At 41.9% G+C, this 17,987-nt stretch overlaps 1 protein-coding gene across 1 annotated transcript in view; it reads left to right on the plus strand.

Annotated features, from left to right (window-relative positions):
- The first annotated feature begins 7,439 nt into the window (after positions 1-7,439).
- The window catches only part of LOC147731703 (uncharacterized), a 38,666-nt gene continuing 28,118 nt past the window's right edge, over positions 7,440-17,987 (plus strand). The window contains exon 1 of the mRNA XM_086958792.1: positions 7,440-7,581. Coding sequence (XP_086814918.1) covers positions 7,572-7,581 — 10 coding nt within the window. The 5' untranslated portion in view covers positions 7,440-7,571. The remainder of the gene's footprint in view (positions 7,582-17,987) is intronic.

Raw genomic sequence — 17,987 nt, forward strand, 5'->3', positions numbered from 1 at the left:
ACTCTTTGATGTGAGTCACAAATACTTTACACGTTGCCTCTAAGTTAAGCCTGAGTGCTCTGTTACAAGCTACCAAGGAGGTGAGCACAGGTTAAGCTAGTGTTTGCTTGTGCCTTACCTTGACAAGGATTGTAATTGCTGCTAGATTAGGGTTAACACCCCAATTTCTTACAAGTGCCCAGAAGCCTCACAATAAATAGAGTTTTTGTAAAAACCAAGGCAATACGAAACAAGAATTGCGAAAGCCAAAATAACTGTTGCCAGTGCCAGACCTACTGGCTTTGCCAATGCTTGTTGTCTTTCTGTCTTTCAAATGCATGAGAGCACGCGCACACACACCAACTTACTCTCTCTCACACACACAGACATAGGCGCACACACACACATTACATCTCTCTCCATCATCTTTATTGTTTCAGCAATTTTTCCATACAGTTAAAAACACAAACAATACATTTGCAATGTTCGATTAAAATCCCACAATAAAAGATATTTGAATGCCAAGACAAGACTCACATTATTCATGCTATATGTAATAGACCGTAAATTTGTAGCAAAGGAGGTAAAGCACCTGCCGGTGCTAGTCCACAAGTGCAATCACAATAAAGTACTGATGCTTGTGCAAAACGACAAGATGTGAAATGTGTCATCGTTTAAGACATTAGGCAAGTACTTGCCAGTATTAATATGAGAATGAGGTTTTATTTGTAGTGCAAAGTAGCAAAATCTATCAATTTCATGATGTCCAAGGCGGTTTTAATTGGATTACAGCAGCCCGGCAAGATTATAAAATGGCGTTGTCTCATCATGTTTTATTAGGATAGATAAAATATGGCAGCAATAGATCCTACTTGCTGTACCTAACAGTACATTCCCGTACAGCATACACATAAAATCAAGAATTGCTGACAACATTTGCGCAAATAAAGCAGTAAAGAGCAATTACTTAATCAGATTCAAAAAGCATAATAAGGTTATATCCAGGAAGGATTTCAATAAACTGTAGAAACTATTAATCTATGATCTAACAGTTTATTATGCACTATAATGATTATTCCTAGCCTCCTGTATATCCCTGACTCGTTGTAATACCGCCCTCTCAAATCACACACATACGTTTCACTGGCAGTCTCTCTGTCATTCTCTGTCTCCTTTTCTTTATCTCTCTCTCTTCTCGTACTCACACACATCTCTGTGTCTCTCTTATGTCTTCGTCTGTGTATCTCTCACACACACAAGCCCACAGAGATACACACACTTTCTCTACCTGCAACCCGCATACACATCTCCCTTTGACTATCTCCACCTCACACACAGACCCTCGCACGCAGTCTCTCCCTCTCTCCCTTCTCGCATTCTCCCCTTCATTCTTTCTTTCTCTCCTCTCTATGCCCTGGTTTGTGGTGCATTAAACCTCAGTCCTGGCTAGCTCCTTCTTGTTTCTAGGCAGCTGTCATTAATCAGAGTGAGAATGACTTGCCCTAAAAAGTGTAAGTCCCAGTGTAAACCTCTCTGGATGCAGAATCATTCAGGTAAGTTAAACATTTACTTAGCCCGGCCTCTGTTCTTTGTTTTTCTTTCGGTATTTGCTTCTCTGCAAATGTTTCGACCAATATCTGAAAATACGCCAGGTCGTTATGCACAGATGACTTTGTAACTCAATGAAAAGGCTATTAACCCCTCAACATTGTGCCCGTTCTACACCACTCTGCTAATATGTCTGTCACAACGTTACTTATTGCCACAAGCGAACAACAACATTTGAAAGTGTTAGATTTAATCAAAGGAAAATTATATTATATATATATATATATATATATATATATATATATATATATATATATATATCACCTACTGGCGGTCGCCAGTAGGTAGTTATAGTTAGGATAATTTTCAATGTTAAATCTCAACATTCTATTTTGAATAACTTTGGCGCCGGTTGACGAATCTGCCTGAAATTTTCAGGAAAATGGTCTCATGGCGGTCCGGTCCTTCCCTGAAAGTTTGGGGGGGATTCGTCAAGCGGGGGCCGAGATAAAAGGGGGGTCCCAAAACGCGTTTTCCCCATGTTAATTTCCATAGGGCGGTCGATTTCACTTTTAGCCCGAACGGCTGAATGGATTTCCACCAAACTTGGCAAAATTGTAGGGACTGGTAGCCCGATGTGCCTTTGCTATGTCTCAAGATATGTGCTCCAGTGGATTTTGAGTAATTTAGGTTCAAAAAAATATATATATCTATAGCCGCGCTCCCGTGCGCGCACGGGAGTGCGCTCCAGGCGCGACACGCGACTTGCGCGCAGGAAGCTGATTGGATCTCAGTTGTCTGTAAACATTCTAAACAGTGTGGAGCGGCCGCCATCTTGTGTCTCGGTAAAATCGAGACACAAGGAGTTTGAAAAAAAAAGGGGCAAATGACCATAAGGGGGAAGAGTAGACCCCCTCTGACCCCCTAGGTTTGATGTAGGGACTAAAATAGGGTCCTGCAGGGCATTAAAATTTTTTTTTCGTTTTGCGCGGGGATAGCCGCGCTCCCGTGCGCGCACGGGAGTGCGCTCCAGGCGCGACACGCGACTTGCGCGCAGGAAGCTGATTGGATCATAAGGGGGAAGAGTAGACCCCCTCTGACCCCCTAAATCCAGGACTATATTTATGAAGGCCTTGCGCTGTTAGTTTTGCGCTTCCTGTGCGTCAATTTTTGTGACGCACCAGCGGTGTAAAAAAATGCGCATTGTTATGCAATATTTAAAAAGTGACGCATCTATCTAGATGCGTCACTTTTTAAATATAGTGCAACGAGGTACATTTTATTACACTGCTGGTGTTATGCGTCACTTTTCTGTGCGCACTCCTTATGACGTTCCAGATGTGTCATATTTAATGTATGACGAATCATGTTGCAGATACAATATGGCGCAGAGTTTTAAAAAGTGACCCATGTACCTAGATGCGTCACTTTTTAAAAATAGCGTCAGGTATAATGTATGCAGAGGGGGTGTTCTCTCGCAAAAAGCTTTGTAATAGCGACGCAGTGAAATCTTTGAGATTTCACTGCGTCAGTTTTAGGATGCTGTTGCGTCAAAATCTTGTGTCTGCTTTACAGCAGGTGTTAGACTGAGGCAAGACCTTTCATATGCTGCTTTCCCCATTTGAAAGGACACATTACTGGAGTTGCGTCACTTTTGTGACGCACTCCAGCAATGCGTTACTTGGAATGTCATAAGGAGTGCGCACAGAAAAGTGACGCATTGCACCAGTAGTGTAAAAAATGTGTTGCGTTGCGTTATATTTAAAAAGTGAGGTATCTAGGTAGATGGGTCACTTTTTAAAATCAAGCGCCACATTATATCTGCGTGAGGTATAATGCATGCAGAGGGGGTGTTCCCCCACAAAAAGCTTTGTAATAGCGACGCAGTGAAATGTTTGAGATTTCACTGCGTCACTTTTAGGATGCTGTTGCATCCTTTAAATATAGTGCAACGAGGCACATTTTATTACACTGCTGGTGTGATGCGTCACTTTTCTGTACACAGTCCTTATGACATTCCAGATGTGTCATATTTAATGTATGACGAATCATATTGCAAGGAGTTACAGATACGTCAGTATTTCTGACATATGAGTAAACATAAAAGTGATGCGAGGCCGGCGCAAAATTTTGACGCAATAGCATCCTAAAAGTGACGCAGGGAAATCTCATAGATTTCAGTACGTTGTTATTACCAAGCTTTTTGCGAGGGATTGCCCCCTCTGCATACATTATACCTGATGCAGATACAATATGGCGCAGAGTTTTAAAAAGTGACCCATGTACCTACATGCGTCACTTTTTAAAAAATAGTGTCAGGTATAATGCATGCAGAGGGGGTGTTCCTTGCAAAAAGCTTGGTAATAATGACGCAGTGCGTCACTTTTAGGATGCAGTTGCGCCAAAATCTTGCGCCTGCTTCACAGCAAACCTTTCACATGGTGCTTTTTCCATGTGAAAGGACACATTACTGGAGTTGCGTCACTTTTGTGACGCACTCCTGCAATGCGTTACTTTTGTGTTTAGAGATATGTCAGAAATACTGACATATCTGTAACTCCTTGCGAATTGATTAGTCATATATTAAATATGACATATGTGGAATGTCATAAGGAGTGCGTCCAGATAAGTGACGCATCGCTATTTTCACGTAGCGATGCGTCACTTTTCAGAAATGAGGCCTCCAGTTTATTCACTGTGTCATAAATTTCTTTTCTAACACTCACCTTCTTTCAGTCCTCCTACTTCACTTCCTTTCACCTCTCATACCTTTCTGTTCTTTCTTACTCATTCTCCTTTCAATTATCAATGCACTATATTTCACTTACTCTTCATTTTTTAAGATTATAGCTCTTTGATGAGAATTGGAGGTAGTTCTGAAAAGAACTTTTGGTTTTCTTCTTTTAACTGAAGAGGAACAAAAACAGGGAATAGAAACTGCTCAACAGGAGCAAAAAGAAAAGAAAAAAATTAGGGGTGGGAAGGGCAGTGATGGTTCTCTAATGCCCGAACCATGAGCAGGACACTTTGCTCCCCATAGGTGAGGAGTTGATTGCAGTATCTGCATCTGACGACCCCATGGTTGAATGCAGGTTGGATGTTTGCTACCTGCCCCTGAGATTGATCTCTTCCGGAAGAAGTTGCTCCTCCTGTAGATGTAGAGGCCCCATCTCTAGGAACCTCCTGTGCCAGAGCCCTGACACTTTCCCGGGCAAAATTCTGGGGGTGCCTGGTCTCCACATGTCGGATCATCGTAAAGTTCCCAAAAGAGTACTTTTTTTGGGGGTTACCCCGTGACAGGACCTTTTTGCAGATCCTGCACTCTACTTTTGGTGCATTCACCTTCTTCTGGTCTGCTGGGAATTTAAAGAATTTCCAAATGAAATGTCCCTTCACCTTTGGGGTAGGTGGCTCTTCATCAATGAAGTCATCTTCACTGCTGGATGATCTGGCAGCCATGATGAATCCAGGAATATGGAGCAGCAAAAAATGCAGGTCTTTCAGTCACAAAAGTGAAAGAAGAAGTGAAGGAAATGGGTGGGGATTTCATTCATTGTAACAAAAAACTGTTAGCAACCAATGAAAAGTGTTATTTTAGGGTCACATGACCTGACGCGCTTACGATGCGCGCTCGGGTGCACTTCCGGGTGCGTTTACGCAGCGCGATCGTAGGCGCTTCCGGGGCGCACACGTGGCGCGATCGTAGGCGCTTTTGCGTGCGTTTAGGCGCCGCGCACGTATGCGCTTCCGAGGGCACGTACGTTGCGCGCCGAAGTGACGTCATCAATCTTTAATAGAAATGCATAATCATTTTCCATATTAAAAAAAACAAATTTTATTTGTATGGTACGAAATGTTTTGCATTATTATTAACTTTTCATTCATATTTTTTTTTCACGAACGACAGTTGCGCTCTGGGTGCGCTTTCAGATGAGCGCACGGAGAAGCTTACAGGAGAGCTTAGCTGAAAGCTTCCCCGTGCGCGCACCCAGAGCGCAAAAAAAAAAAATTATAAAAAAAATGAATACTTAAAAAAAACAGCAAATTGTAAAAAAAAAAAAGGTTAGAAACTCGATATACAAAGGAATTAGCATTTAAAAAACCTATGAAATACACTGAAAAAACCATAGGTTTCACACCAGTTATAGTTAGGAATTAGCATTTAAAAAACCTTTGAAATTCACTGAAAAAACCATAGGTTTCACACCAGTTATAGTTAGGAATTAGCATTTAAAAAACCTATTAAATTCACTGAAAAAACCATAGGTTTCACACCAGTTATAGTTAGCTGGAAATTTTACTGATATAAAACCATTGAAATTCCCACGTTATAGTTAGTCGGACTCACTATAACTTGCGCGTGCAATGCACTGCTGATGACGTCACATATTACATCACTCATGACATGGTCAGTGACATCACTCATGACATCACTGATGACACCATCCTTGTGACATAGTGACAGACCTCCTCTCAGTGTAAAGTAACCCTTGAGACACATATTCAAAAATAGAAACTGAAATTTTTAAAAAATGGACATACCTATATCAGTTACAACAAGCAATTCTGTACTTCCACTATCTATATACTCATCCACTCATTCACCAACAGTTCTATATAGTCACTCATACATATACTCACTCATCATATGAAGAGATACACCTATACATTCTGTTACACACCGACATTCATCCAAAAGTTACTCACACACATATTCACACGTGCAAATAAACTATTGAACAACCATTTATTTGAAAATAGAGTTATACACACACTTCCACCTTACTTCTATTGAAAATTACACATATTTATTCTCTTAAACAATCACTTATAGAAACACATACTTATTTAAACAGGAAATCTTACAATCTCTTACTCTCACATATACTCAGTTATATACATCAATATTCATATATACTAGATTAAAACATATGTAGTTACTGATAAAGACACTAGTGAGACAGTCATTCACTCACTAACAAACACATATAGACACTCATCCACCCATACAGTCCTGTACATATGCTGTCTTCAAAACACATACAAACAAAGAGTCAGTCACTCATGCATCTATGTGCTAAGTAATACCTCCACCAAACCATATAGACACTCATACTAATACTAATAAAAATATCAAATAACCCATATACATACGCATGTAGCTACTTATCAACACATGTAGCCACTTATACACAAAGTGAAACACTAATATATGTATTTAAATATTTAAACATAACTCACTAATATTTATTTTTCAGAAAGACACATATTCACTGGATGGTGTCATCAGTGATGTCATGAGTGATGTCACTGACCATGTCATGAGTGATGTAATATGTGACGTCATCAGCAGTGCATTGCACGCGCAAGTTATAGTGAGTCCGACTAACTATAACGTGGGAATTTCAATGGTTTTATATCAGTAAAATTTCCAGCTAACTATAACTGGTGTGAAACCTATGGTTTTTTCAGTGAATTTAATAGGTTTTTTAAATGCTAATTCCTAACTATAACTGGTGTGAAACCTATGGTTTTTTCAGTGAATATATATATATATATATATATATATATATATATATATATATATATATATATATATACGTGAAACTCCACAAACGCCACCTCCAATCCCCAATCGGACCGGCGAATATATATATATATATTTTTTTATTTCGCAATCAAGCTCCCCAATTATATGCACCTTCCTTGGTCGTAAAGGGAATCGCACCACGCAACAAGCAAAAGAGTTAGAAAGCCCTGAACAACTGCTGGCTGATTTGAGAATGACAGAAATCATTAACTCATTTGAGCAACTAATGCCCAGTGTACTTTCCCCAAAGTGGTCAACGTAACATGCGCCAAACAGACCAGCGTCAGTCTTATAAACCCTCTAGAGGAGTACTGCAGTGGCCATAACCTAACCATTCAAATGAATATGCCTGATTGTGTGGACAGCAAGAAGGGCCACGGAGGAGACTTCACGAGCGCAAGAATCTATACCCCAAAATTAGGAGCGGGGGCTTCTGGAAAGAACACAGACTTAAATGAGCATTGGTAAATGCATTAAGCTTCGCCTATGTGATTACAAATAATAAGCTCTTTTTTGTTGTAAGTGTAGTTTGCTGAGTAGTTTTACAATATAAGTTAAAGAAAGTCTGTTTAAGTGTTATTAGTGGTATATTGCAGGTATGTAATAGCAACATTTCAAAAAATAAAAGAGCAAAATAATAGAAATATTTGATGTAATAGCAATGTTACGTGTTTAGAGGAGTTCTGACAACTTTTCAGCCTGGTGCCAGTGCACCTGCTGCACCATTTAAATCATGAGCCCACTGTCTGTAAGGTAACTGCACTTGTGGCTGCTTGTTTAGTAGTAAAGAAAAATGCAATATTTGGTGATTACAGGGGTTCCGAGAGCTTTTAGACCCGGTGTCACTGCACCTGCTGCACCATTGAATTCATGATCCTAGTACCTGCAAAGTAACTACACTTGTGACTGCCTGTTTAGTAGTTAAATATAGCAATAGTTGGTGTTTAGAGGACGTCTGATAACATTTGACCCGGTGCCACTGAACCTGCAGCACCATTCCAATCATGGCCCTCGTGCCTGTCTCTTAGATAACTGTACTTGGGACTGCCTGTTTAGTAGTAAAGTTTAGCAATATTTTGTGTTTTGTGAGATCCCTAGAGCGTTGGCCCTGTTACCACTTAACCTGCTGCACCACTCAATTCAAGCCCCTTTAAACTGCAAGATAACTCCAATTGTGACTGTCTGTTTAGTAGTAAAATATAGCAATATTATGTATTTAGAGGAGATCTGACAAATGTTGGGCTCAGTGCCACTGCACCTGATGCACAATTCAAATTATAACCTTGTTGTCTGCAAGGTAACTGTACTTGTGGTTGCTTGTTTAGTAGTAAAATACAGCATAGCTCTTGTACATTATCTTAATTTTTAACGTGCAATGCTTATGGCAACATTTAGAATATGATCATGATGACCAAATAGATTCAATTGAAAAAATCTGTATGATAATGCGTACAACGTGCACAGAAAGCTATTGAGGCATGAATAGGAAATGCCACAAACATTCTAAGTCTAAAGCATCTTCTTTGCATAAATAAGTAATTAAAAGTAAGCATTCCTGCATACTGCCTTTGCCGTGGGAAGAGATCTTATTTTGAGAGTGAATGGGGCTTAAACAGTGTGCACTGCTTTAGCAGACGTATTGTAAATGCATGCACCCAGGGGAAGTAAACAAAAAATGTTCCACACAAAAGCGAATAAATACAGTAATTCAACTATGGGAACTGAAAAGAGCCCCCTTTCAAGATAGATTTAATACAATAGATTTCACAAGCACAGCACAAGTGCTGTGCAGGTGAAACCTAAACATGGATCCTACCTGGTTGACTTCCAGTTATTTTTGGGTAGGACAAGTTGAAGTATCGCTATAATTAATCCACCACTGTAAAGCTCTTTCTGGCCTGTGGTGACCACAAAACAGTGAGTACAACAATATAGCATTTTTAGGCACATTTGCCAATGGTAGTCACAAAGCTGAGACTGCATGCAACTTTGCCCCAAAAAAGATGAAGGAATGTGCTTGCATCTGGGAAAGAACAGAGAAGTTTTCTACTGCATCAATCCTGATCATTTAGTCTGCAACACTCTGATTCTGATGCAATCCTTCAACATAAAGCACTCTTATCTGAGTAATGTCAAACAGCAGCTACTTACTAGGTAAATAAGCGCTTGGATGTCTTTTGTATCCGTGCCATCTAAACGTAACTTGCATAAAATGTCACTTGGTGAAAGGTAAGTTCACTGAACATCACATGCCACAGCACCAAGACTTCCAAAGCATACACCTTGACCAGGCCCAGTCCAGGTTGGCGCGACCAGTGCTTCCTCACCAAGTGCTGACTTTGGGAGCCATAGTGGTTACAAATAAGTAACACAAGTTTAAAAGCCCAGGCTGCAGAGTTCTTTGTGCTTCACAGATGTTGAAAAACAGGACCTGTTTGCAGTGTCCCCCCACATTTGAGACCACTAGATGCTCTGTTTCTTACTCTCAGGCACAGGCACAGGACCAGTGATGCGTTGAACACACAGTCAAAACTCTTACATGAGGGAATACTATATATTAGGGTACACTCATAATTGGCATGACCTACCCTATAAACCCCTAATACATAATACGGCAGGGGGATTAAAACTACCTTTAAGTCCCCAATATATAAAAGGGCATTTTAATTAAGAGGCTAGCAGCCCTTTCTATACTTGCATGTGCGCACTACTGACAACCTGAGGTCATTTTCAAAGCAGCCCTGTGTTGCAGCACTGCCTGAAAAATGTAAATTGTTCCCTAACTCGACTTTGGTCGGAGGAGCAATTTACAAAGTGACAAACTGCAATATGTTGGTATATTACGTACCCCAAAGGTCTCCCCCAGGTGTCCCAAGAATGGGGGGGTCCGTTCATTATAAGGAGTTTTATTTGCCCTGGGGATAGAGAATTTGCACATTTCACTTTCCCCATTGTAGTAAATTGCTTCTCAAAATCGATTTTTGCACTGGAGCAGTGTGGAGTGTGAATCTACACTATGTTAGCATATTCAGGACACCCTAACCTGCTATGTGCTCCAGGGGTGGAGGGTCATGTAGCTATAAGCAGATTCTTATAAAATATGTTTTATATGCCCTTGTGTTGGAGAAATTACACATTTCATTTTCCCCATTGTAGTTCCCCAGCCACATGGGATAACTTTGCAATAGTTTAGGAATGCATAACTATTAGTAGCAATCAAATAAAATATAAATCAAGGACTTAGGAGAAAGGTGTTGATAAATACAACAATATTATATTGTTAAATGTATCCTAAAGTATACAGATAAGAAATTATAAGCCTTTCTTGTCTGTAACCCATAATTCAGCCTTCCTATGGTCTTCTGGATTGGTTAGAATTAAAAGGATAAGTGTCTCACCCAGTGAGAGGCTATCTCTTGGATAGAGCTCTGATACTCAGGAATGCCAGAGCAGGGTGGAGGAGTCGTAAACCATGGAGGACCGAGCCAGATGGAAGGCTTAAGGCAAGAATTTGCAGATGGTAGGGGGAGGTGAGCAATAGAAATTAGCCATATTGGAATATGGTTTAACAAGTTCTTGCTCATCTGCTGCAAGTTCAGCCATACAGAATTTGGGAAAAATAGTTATTTCTAAGAGAAGGTTATGCCACACGGAGGAAGTGGTCAGCCTCTAGGGTATTGCACGGCACCATATTGGACCAGAGTGCTCTACTGCTTGACCCCAGAGAACACTGGATAAATATGTGAGAGGTGCAGAGCCTCTCAGATCTGCTGCTTGAAACTTCAAGAAGAAGGCTTGCCAAGCTGGAAACTTGATTTCACAGCCGAACCCTGCATTCTGACTGACTGTGCCTGCTACCTTATCTGGAACTACAGTCCTTTGGATGTACCTTGCTTCAAGAGAAATAGAGTGAACTCCCTGCAAGCTAAAGGTTAACAGAGTTCACCTGGACTGTTACCAGTAAGAATCCCCAGCTTGGAGTGAGTCCAGCTGATTTGTAAGGGTTTTGTCCAAGTGCATTGTAGGAACTGAAGTCCCAAACTTTCTAGGAACATCTTGGAGATTCCAGACCCTTGGATTATGTTTTGGACACTTTGGACCCCCAAGGGTAAAATCAGGAACAAGTTCCAGAAGTTTGGAGCAACTTTGGAAAACATCTACATTAAGGGACCGACTCAAGCTCGAGAGCCAAGCTGGTGACCTTCAACCGTGAGACGGCCTGCCCTGCTGGGTCATCCCACTGAATAACTCCGTAAGTCTGAATTCTAGAGTTTGACCGGAATCTCCCTAGGAAGTAATCTGCCAACCCTCACTGAACCCAGACTGGTGAAGAGCATGGAGGGACCCCAGTAGAAAAAGCTCCAGCAAAGTTTCTAAATCCGAAAGTAAAATCTTGACCGAGGTTTACTATGAATTGAATCCAAGCACGGCTCCATTGCGTTCAGCCTGAAACTTTGACTTTGTCCAGGTTAAGCCCAACCAGGTGTCCCTATGTGGCACTATAGGTTTCTAACTGCTATACAGTGCTAGATCTTTAGAAACATTATAACTCGAGTTCACAAAATTGGATTATTGTTGCCTTGGTGTCATTTTAAAGATACCAACATTTCCTATTTTTATGAATTATTGTTGTATTTCTATTTGCATCTTTATTATTTACTGAATTGGTCTTTTTAAATGCTTTACATACCTGTCTCGTAAGTTAAGCCTGCCTGCTGGCAGGGGCGGCTCTAGGCTAATGGTGACCCTGTGCAGGGAACGTAGGTAGGGGTCCCCGGAAGAGGGGTTCCGGGCGGGGCGGAGCACGGAGGCCATTGAAGAGGGGGGTCAGGGTGTTTGGAAGAGGATCAGAGCCAGAGGCCACCAAATCCCTGTCAGGGGCCGCCACACAAATATGTATCAATCTTCAGAGGATTATTATATTAGGGATATATATTGGCGTGGTGGCCCCTGGGATTTGGTGGCCCTGTGCAGGTGCACAGCTTGCACATGCCTAAGGCCACCCCTGCTGCTGGCAGCCAAGCTACCAAGGGTTGAGCATGGGAATAATGTATTGAGACATGTACTGAGACCTAGACTGTGTTAGTTGCCTTATTGCCAGTGGTAGATGTATATTTACCACAACTAATAACCCACTTTCTAACAACAGCTGTTTTCAGACACAATAAAAATGTCAAGATAACTCGAGTGACTAAAGAACCCCCTTGAAAGGGATCAGAGTTGTATCTAGTTGCAGTTTCCACTCATGTTCAAGTAGTGGTTAGAGGTTAATGTGCTTGAACATGTGCCATGCAAATTGCTGAACTTTATTTTAGGAGGTTAGCTCAGTATATTACTGCTTTTGCCACAGTGCTCTTTTTACTATTAGCAGTTCATAAGTTACAACCATGATGTAGTACAGTGAGCTATGAAATGTCATCAAAGATCTCCATGGTATAGGTTACCACACTGCCAAAGACTTCAATACTTTTCCCCTTTCTTTAATTATCCTGATGTTGCTAAAAGTGTTCATTTGGATAGAAGTTCATTCTTATTAGTATAGGCCACCACTGTGGTACATTTTAATTCCCGAGCTTGTGCTTTTGTCAGACAAAACACTTTTAAAATATACTGCCTACTAGTATCGGTGATATGTGAATCCTACACCTTGAAATCCTCATTTTATTATGTAACATTTTCTATGGACTGATTTACACACTTATGAATCATTGGCTTTGTATAATGTGTGTGACGTATAGTGCTCTGACACCCTACCGTGGCATGAGTAGCACTATAAACAAATGTCATGCATGGAGAAAAGGAGCTACGGAGAGAAGAGGGGCACTGGTGGCATATTGTAATGAGGGAATTTGTGGAGAAGGAGGTTTTGGAGTGTTATTCTAGCACTTGGTGCCACCAGCTCTAAAGCTGGCCTTGCATGTATCATCACCTGGTTCATACAACATCTCTTGGTTGGTGAAGAGTTGTGCTTAAACAAGTTGTGCTTAAACCTAGATATAATATTTCCAAGCTGTGGCATAATCCTCAAACTAATTGTTATTTTAGTCATGTATGTATGTATTTATCCAGGAGATAAGTAAGTGAATCTTGCTGATTGATATCCATTGACCACATGGGCTCCATTTATGTATACTGCAATATCTAAAATGTCTTATATGCCAATGTGGCTATGTACTTTATAAACTGCCTGGCTTAGTTTGAAGTGCTAACTACTTGATTATACCAGCCCTTATGGCGCAAAATTGGAAGGCATGACAATACTCACGGGTAAGCCTGAGCAGAGTTCATGGAGTGCCACGTAGCAGGACTCAGCGAAGTGCCAAAGAAAAGTCCACTGTGCTATGCTGAGTTACACTACCAACAGAGTACGTTAGGGTCATGCTGTTCACGCAGATTTTGAACACCAGTATTTTTGCCACACTGTAAAATCATTGTGAATGGCACCTTGTGCAGCGCATGAGGGTGCAGCTTCCTTTCTGCTACTCGAGTAGATATTCTACTCAAGCGACAGCATTCTCCATGCAAAAGGAAGGTTTCTCAATGTAAGTGGTCGAAACCTGCAGTGACCACTCGCATTGAGAAATCCGACCACCCGCGTTGGGAAATCTTGCCAGGAGGTTGATTTTGCTCATTCGTGCTTGGCAAGCGCGAGCAAGGAAAAATCTTGCTGGAAGGTGGATTTTCGTAGCTCGCGCTCACCAACTTGATGTTGATGAGCACGAACGAGGAATATTACTCCGGTCCGCAGAGCAGAGTTTTTGGGTAAAACTACACAAACTCAGTGAACAGAACAGAATTCAGCACCCAGGGTTACTCACATGTTATGTTATGTTATGTTATGTTAAACTTAATTTGTAGAGCGCATGTACACCGGAATGGTTTCTTGGCACTACTCTGAAGGAATTATACTAAGGTGTTACTAGTATGCCTGTTTGAATAGACATGTTTTCAGGAGTTTGTGGAAGCTCATGAGATCAGTGCAGGATCTGATCTCCAATAGTAGGGAGTTCCAATATTTGGAGCCTACGGTAGCGAATCTTGACCCCCCTGCCCATTTTAGTCTGAAAGGAGGTGTGGTCAGGAGATGCATGTGGACAGATCGCAGGTTGCGGGCGGGGGAGTAGCTATTGCTCAAGCTGTTGATGAATTTGGGGTTTTTGCTATTCAGGGATTTGAAGATGATGCATCCCACCTTGAAGGCGCAAATCTGGGTTATTGGGAGCCAGTGTAACTTTTTCAGCAGAGGGTGATATGTTGGTGCCTGTTGCCCTGAAGGATCAGCCTGGCAGCCTGGTTTTGAACCATTTGAAGGCGGTTGGTGAGGTAGGCCGGAATGGCAAAGTAAAGGGAGTTGGCATATGTGGGATATTACCATAGCGAGGACTGCCTGTATCTTTGCTTCCTGGTTAGGGAACCTGCTGATTTTCCTTATTTTTCCTAGCTGGAAACAGCATGTTGAGATCACAGATCCAATTTGATTTTTCATGGTCAGGTCATTGTTGATTATGACCCCCAAGGTTTTTGTTGATGTAGAGGGGATGGGGGATTGTCCCAGTTCTTTAGGCCAGAAGTGGGAGTTCCAGGGATTTAATGGGCCACCTGTGAGGATGACTTCCGTTTTATCCGGATTCAATTTGAAGTGGTTGCTGTTCATCCAGTCACGGATGAACAGCATTGTCGACTGGAATTTGCGAATAGTGGTAGGGGAGTTATTGATCGGAAATATTAATTGAAAATCGTCTGCGTAATTGAAGGTTTTGACTTTTCTTTCTTTTAGTGCATGGATCAGTGGGAGGAGGTATAGATTGAATAAGTGAGGGGAGAGTGAGGAGCCCTGGGGGACACCGCAAGTGTTTTTAATCTTGGGGGTTGTGAAGTTTCCAAGGCAGACTGCTTGATAGAGGTTTGTTAAGAAGGAGCTTATCCATTTGAGGGCTGGTCCTTGTATTCCTGCATCCATGACACGGTCGATCAGGGTGTTGTGGTCGACCATGTCGAAAGCAGCAGACAGATCCAGTAGCACAAGTGCTTGGGGGATCCTCCGTCTGCCTTCTCTCGCAGGGAATCCAGGACTGACAGTATCACTGATTCTGTGGAGTGGGTTGGTCGGAACCCTGCTTAATGAGAGTCCAGGTAGTCTGACTGCTCCAGAAAGGCAGATAAGCTTTTAGCTAGGTGGGTTTTGAGTAGTTTGGCCAGATATGGAAGCAGTGAGATGGGTCCGTAATTGGTGAGAGTTCTGGGGTCAGCTCCTGTTTTTTTCAAGAGAGGGATGACAGATGCCTCTTTGAAGGTATCAGGTACATGGCCCTGGGATAGTGAATTGTTTAAGAGGGCCATGGCTGGCCTCCTTTAGGATCCATGGGGGCAGCAGTCTCTAGGGGAGCCAGATTTTACTTTGGTCATAAGGTCAGTGAAAACTTCTTGGCTTATCATAGGGAACGGTCCTAACCTTTGTGTGTTTTTTGGTTTAGTTTGGCAAGTGGGCTTTGTGCATATGCGGATGCTTGCTTTGATAATTTTGATAATGTTCAAGTAATGGTTAATGTACTGTGCTGTGATATAGGTTATCCAGGTTTGATTCCCCAACCATACATGAGCCAGAAATGTTAAGATTCATAAATTCAGTGATTGCTCAGCAGCTTTGGCATTAATGGCAGTGGAGACCTCTCTTTGAGCTGCAGAGTGGCCGGAGTCTTCCAGTGTGGGACTTGATGCAGAGGATACTCTGGTGGTAGGGAACAAATAATGCACATGCTTCGTTCAAAGGACTTAACTGTCTCGACAGAGAAGACAGTCACAGTCAATGCACGTATTGACATCAGAGAATTACCTGTCCCGTCATAAATTAGTGACAAAGATTTGATGTCCTGTGTTGAGGATGAGGTGCATGCTGTAAATGGTAGTGCCAATAATGTTGAGGCAAATTTGTTATTTGAGAAAATGGTGAATTGCACTACTCCCTTGATTCTCGAGCTGGGGTAGGATCAACCTTGCTAAATGTAGTTGACCTCATGTTTCCCCACTCTTTGGAGTTTATATTGCCCATCGATTTCGCTCCGAGCCGTCTAAGTGCGGCAACTATGTGCAGTCCAACAGGGGATGGGAATGCCAGCGCCTTGAGACCCTCCGGGTAAGTAGTGCGCTATATAAATGCCTGTGATTGATTGATTGATTAATTGAAAGCACTGTAGGAGCTGGCAGAGGGAACAAAGAGGGGGCCCTGGAGGATGGAGCTAAGCATACCCTAATTTCTGTTGTTATAGAGAGCAGCTCCCACCCTATGCAATCCAGGCAGTATTCAGTGCTTCATGGGACTTTGTTCTGCCCTAGGACCTTGCTGTATACTACATGACAATGGTGAGACATTTTTTCACTGAGTGACTACTCGAATGAGGATTCTTTGGTGTCAGGGCCAGGCAGGAACAGAGGAGGACTTGGGGAAGGGGGAATTATTTCAAAGAAGTTCAGGAAACAAATGTCTAAAATGGGTCAGGCCTCCCGGGTCTCTAACGACTGAGCAGAGAGCGAAAGTGCTGAAGATGAACTAAGGGGAAAATTGCACTGGGATTTCTCAGCTAATGATTTGGTTGAGGATACCATCCTGCAGCATCACCCAGGGTCTTGAGTGGAATCATTGACTGAAGAAGGGGAGAGCCAAACCCAGGAGCAGTTTCAACACACTCTTCCAAACTTAACCTTGATTTACAAATCTCTGAGTGCTTATAGGGATTAGTATAGGAAAGACTTTAAAGTTGTTGCTCGAATATTAATTTTCCTTGACAAAAAAAAAGTCAAGAGGTGTTTTGCAAAACAGGAACAGTTGGTATAATCCAACACTGTGGCCGGGAGTGCAGCATACTGAAACAGGTCTGACAACTGACTCAATGTACAATTGTTTTGAATGGCTTTTTATATATTTATTGAAGCTTCATAAAACATTTCATAGATCAGGTTTCGGGAGTGGAATGGCAATACATTACTCAAACATGATGACAAATGCAGATGGGTTTCAACCTTGTGTGTACACAACGAGGGCCTGTGAGTAACATGTCCAGATGTCTGGCATGGGGTACATGTGTAGTGTGTGCTGTGTCCTGATTGGCTGAGTGTTACTAACTTCATTTGGCATCTGCCATTATGGTGTTTTGGGAATCCACACCCTTGTGGTCATGTGCATTTTATTGGGTCCGATCTCCCAGTACCATTGTGGTATTGCTGCCTATCTGTAAAACGAATATGGTTTTTTCCTGTTTGCGCGTTTGTCCTGCTTGTTACGTATCACCCCACCTATGATCTGCAAATCAGTTGCCTCAGGCCTAGGGTGCAGGGTCTGCCTGACCATGTATTTCTAACTTGGAGTTGATGGAGAGGTCATTTGCAGGGATTACAACAATAGTGATTTGATTTGATTTTTGCACATACACGTATCATTGCGTACATTGACATCAATATTAACACAGTCCTTAAGACATTGCGTTTGAAGGTGCAAGTCACATTACATAGATTGTCTAAACCGCTGAACTCAATGCGTACCACAGAGAGTGACTGAAGCTGAACAAAGGGTTTCTAAGCTTGTGGATAAAGTGAATGCAGTGACGCAACAATTCCATGATCAAGAAGTAGCTATGAAAGAGCTTTCATGCAAGGTGGAAGATTGGAGAATAGAATGCACCGGAGTACCTTGTGGGTGCTTGGAATTCCGTAAAGTGTAGAGGATGATGACCAGAGTAGTTTTAGGGTACAGCTGATTCTACAGGCTTTTGTTTTTTTGGCTGACTGGAACATTGATTTTCAGGTTCAAAGGGTCCATCATTTTCCCTTCTTCAGTCCTAAGCAGGCCGAAGTAGGCTCTAAGCCTGGGTAACTC

Source organism: Lissotriton vulgaris, chromosome 2_1 (assembly GCF_964263255.1).
Source record: "Lissotriton vulgaris chromosome 2_1, aLisVul1.2, whole genome shotgun sequence".
Lineage (NCBI taxonomy): Eukaryota > Metazoa > Chordata > Amphibia > Caudata > Salamandridae > Lissotriton > Lissotriton vulgaris.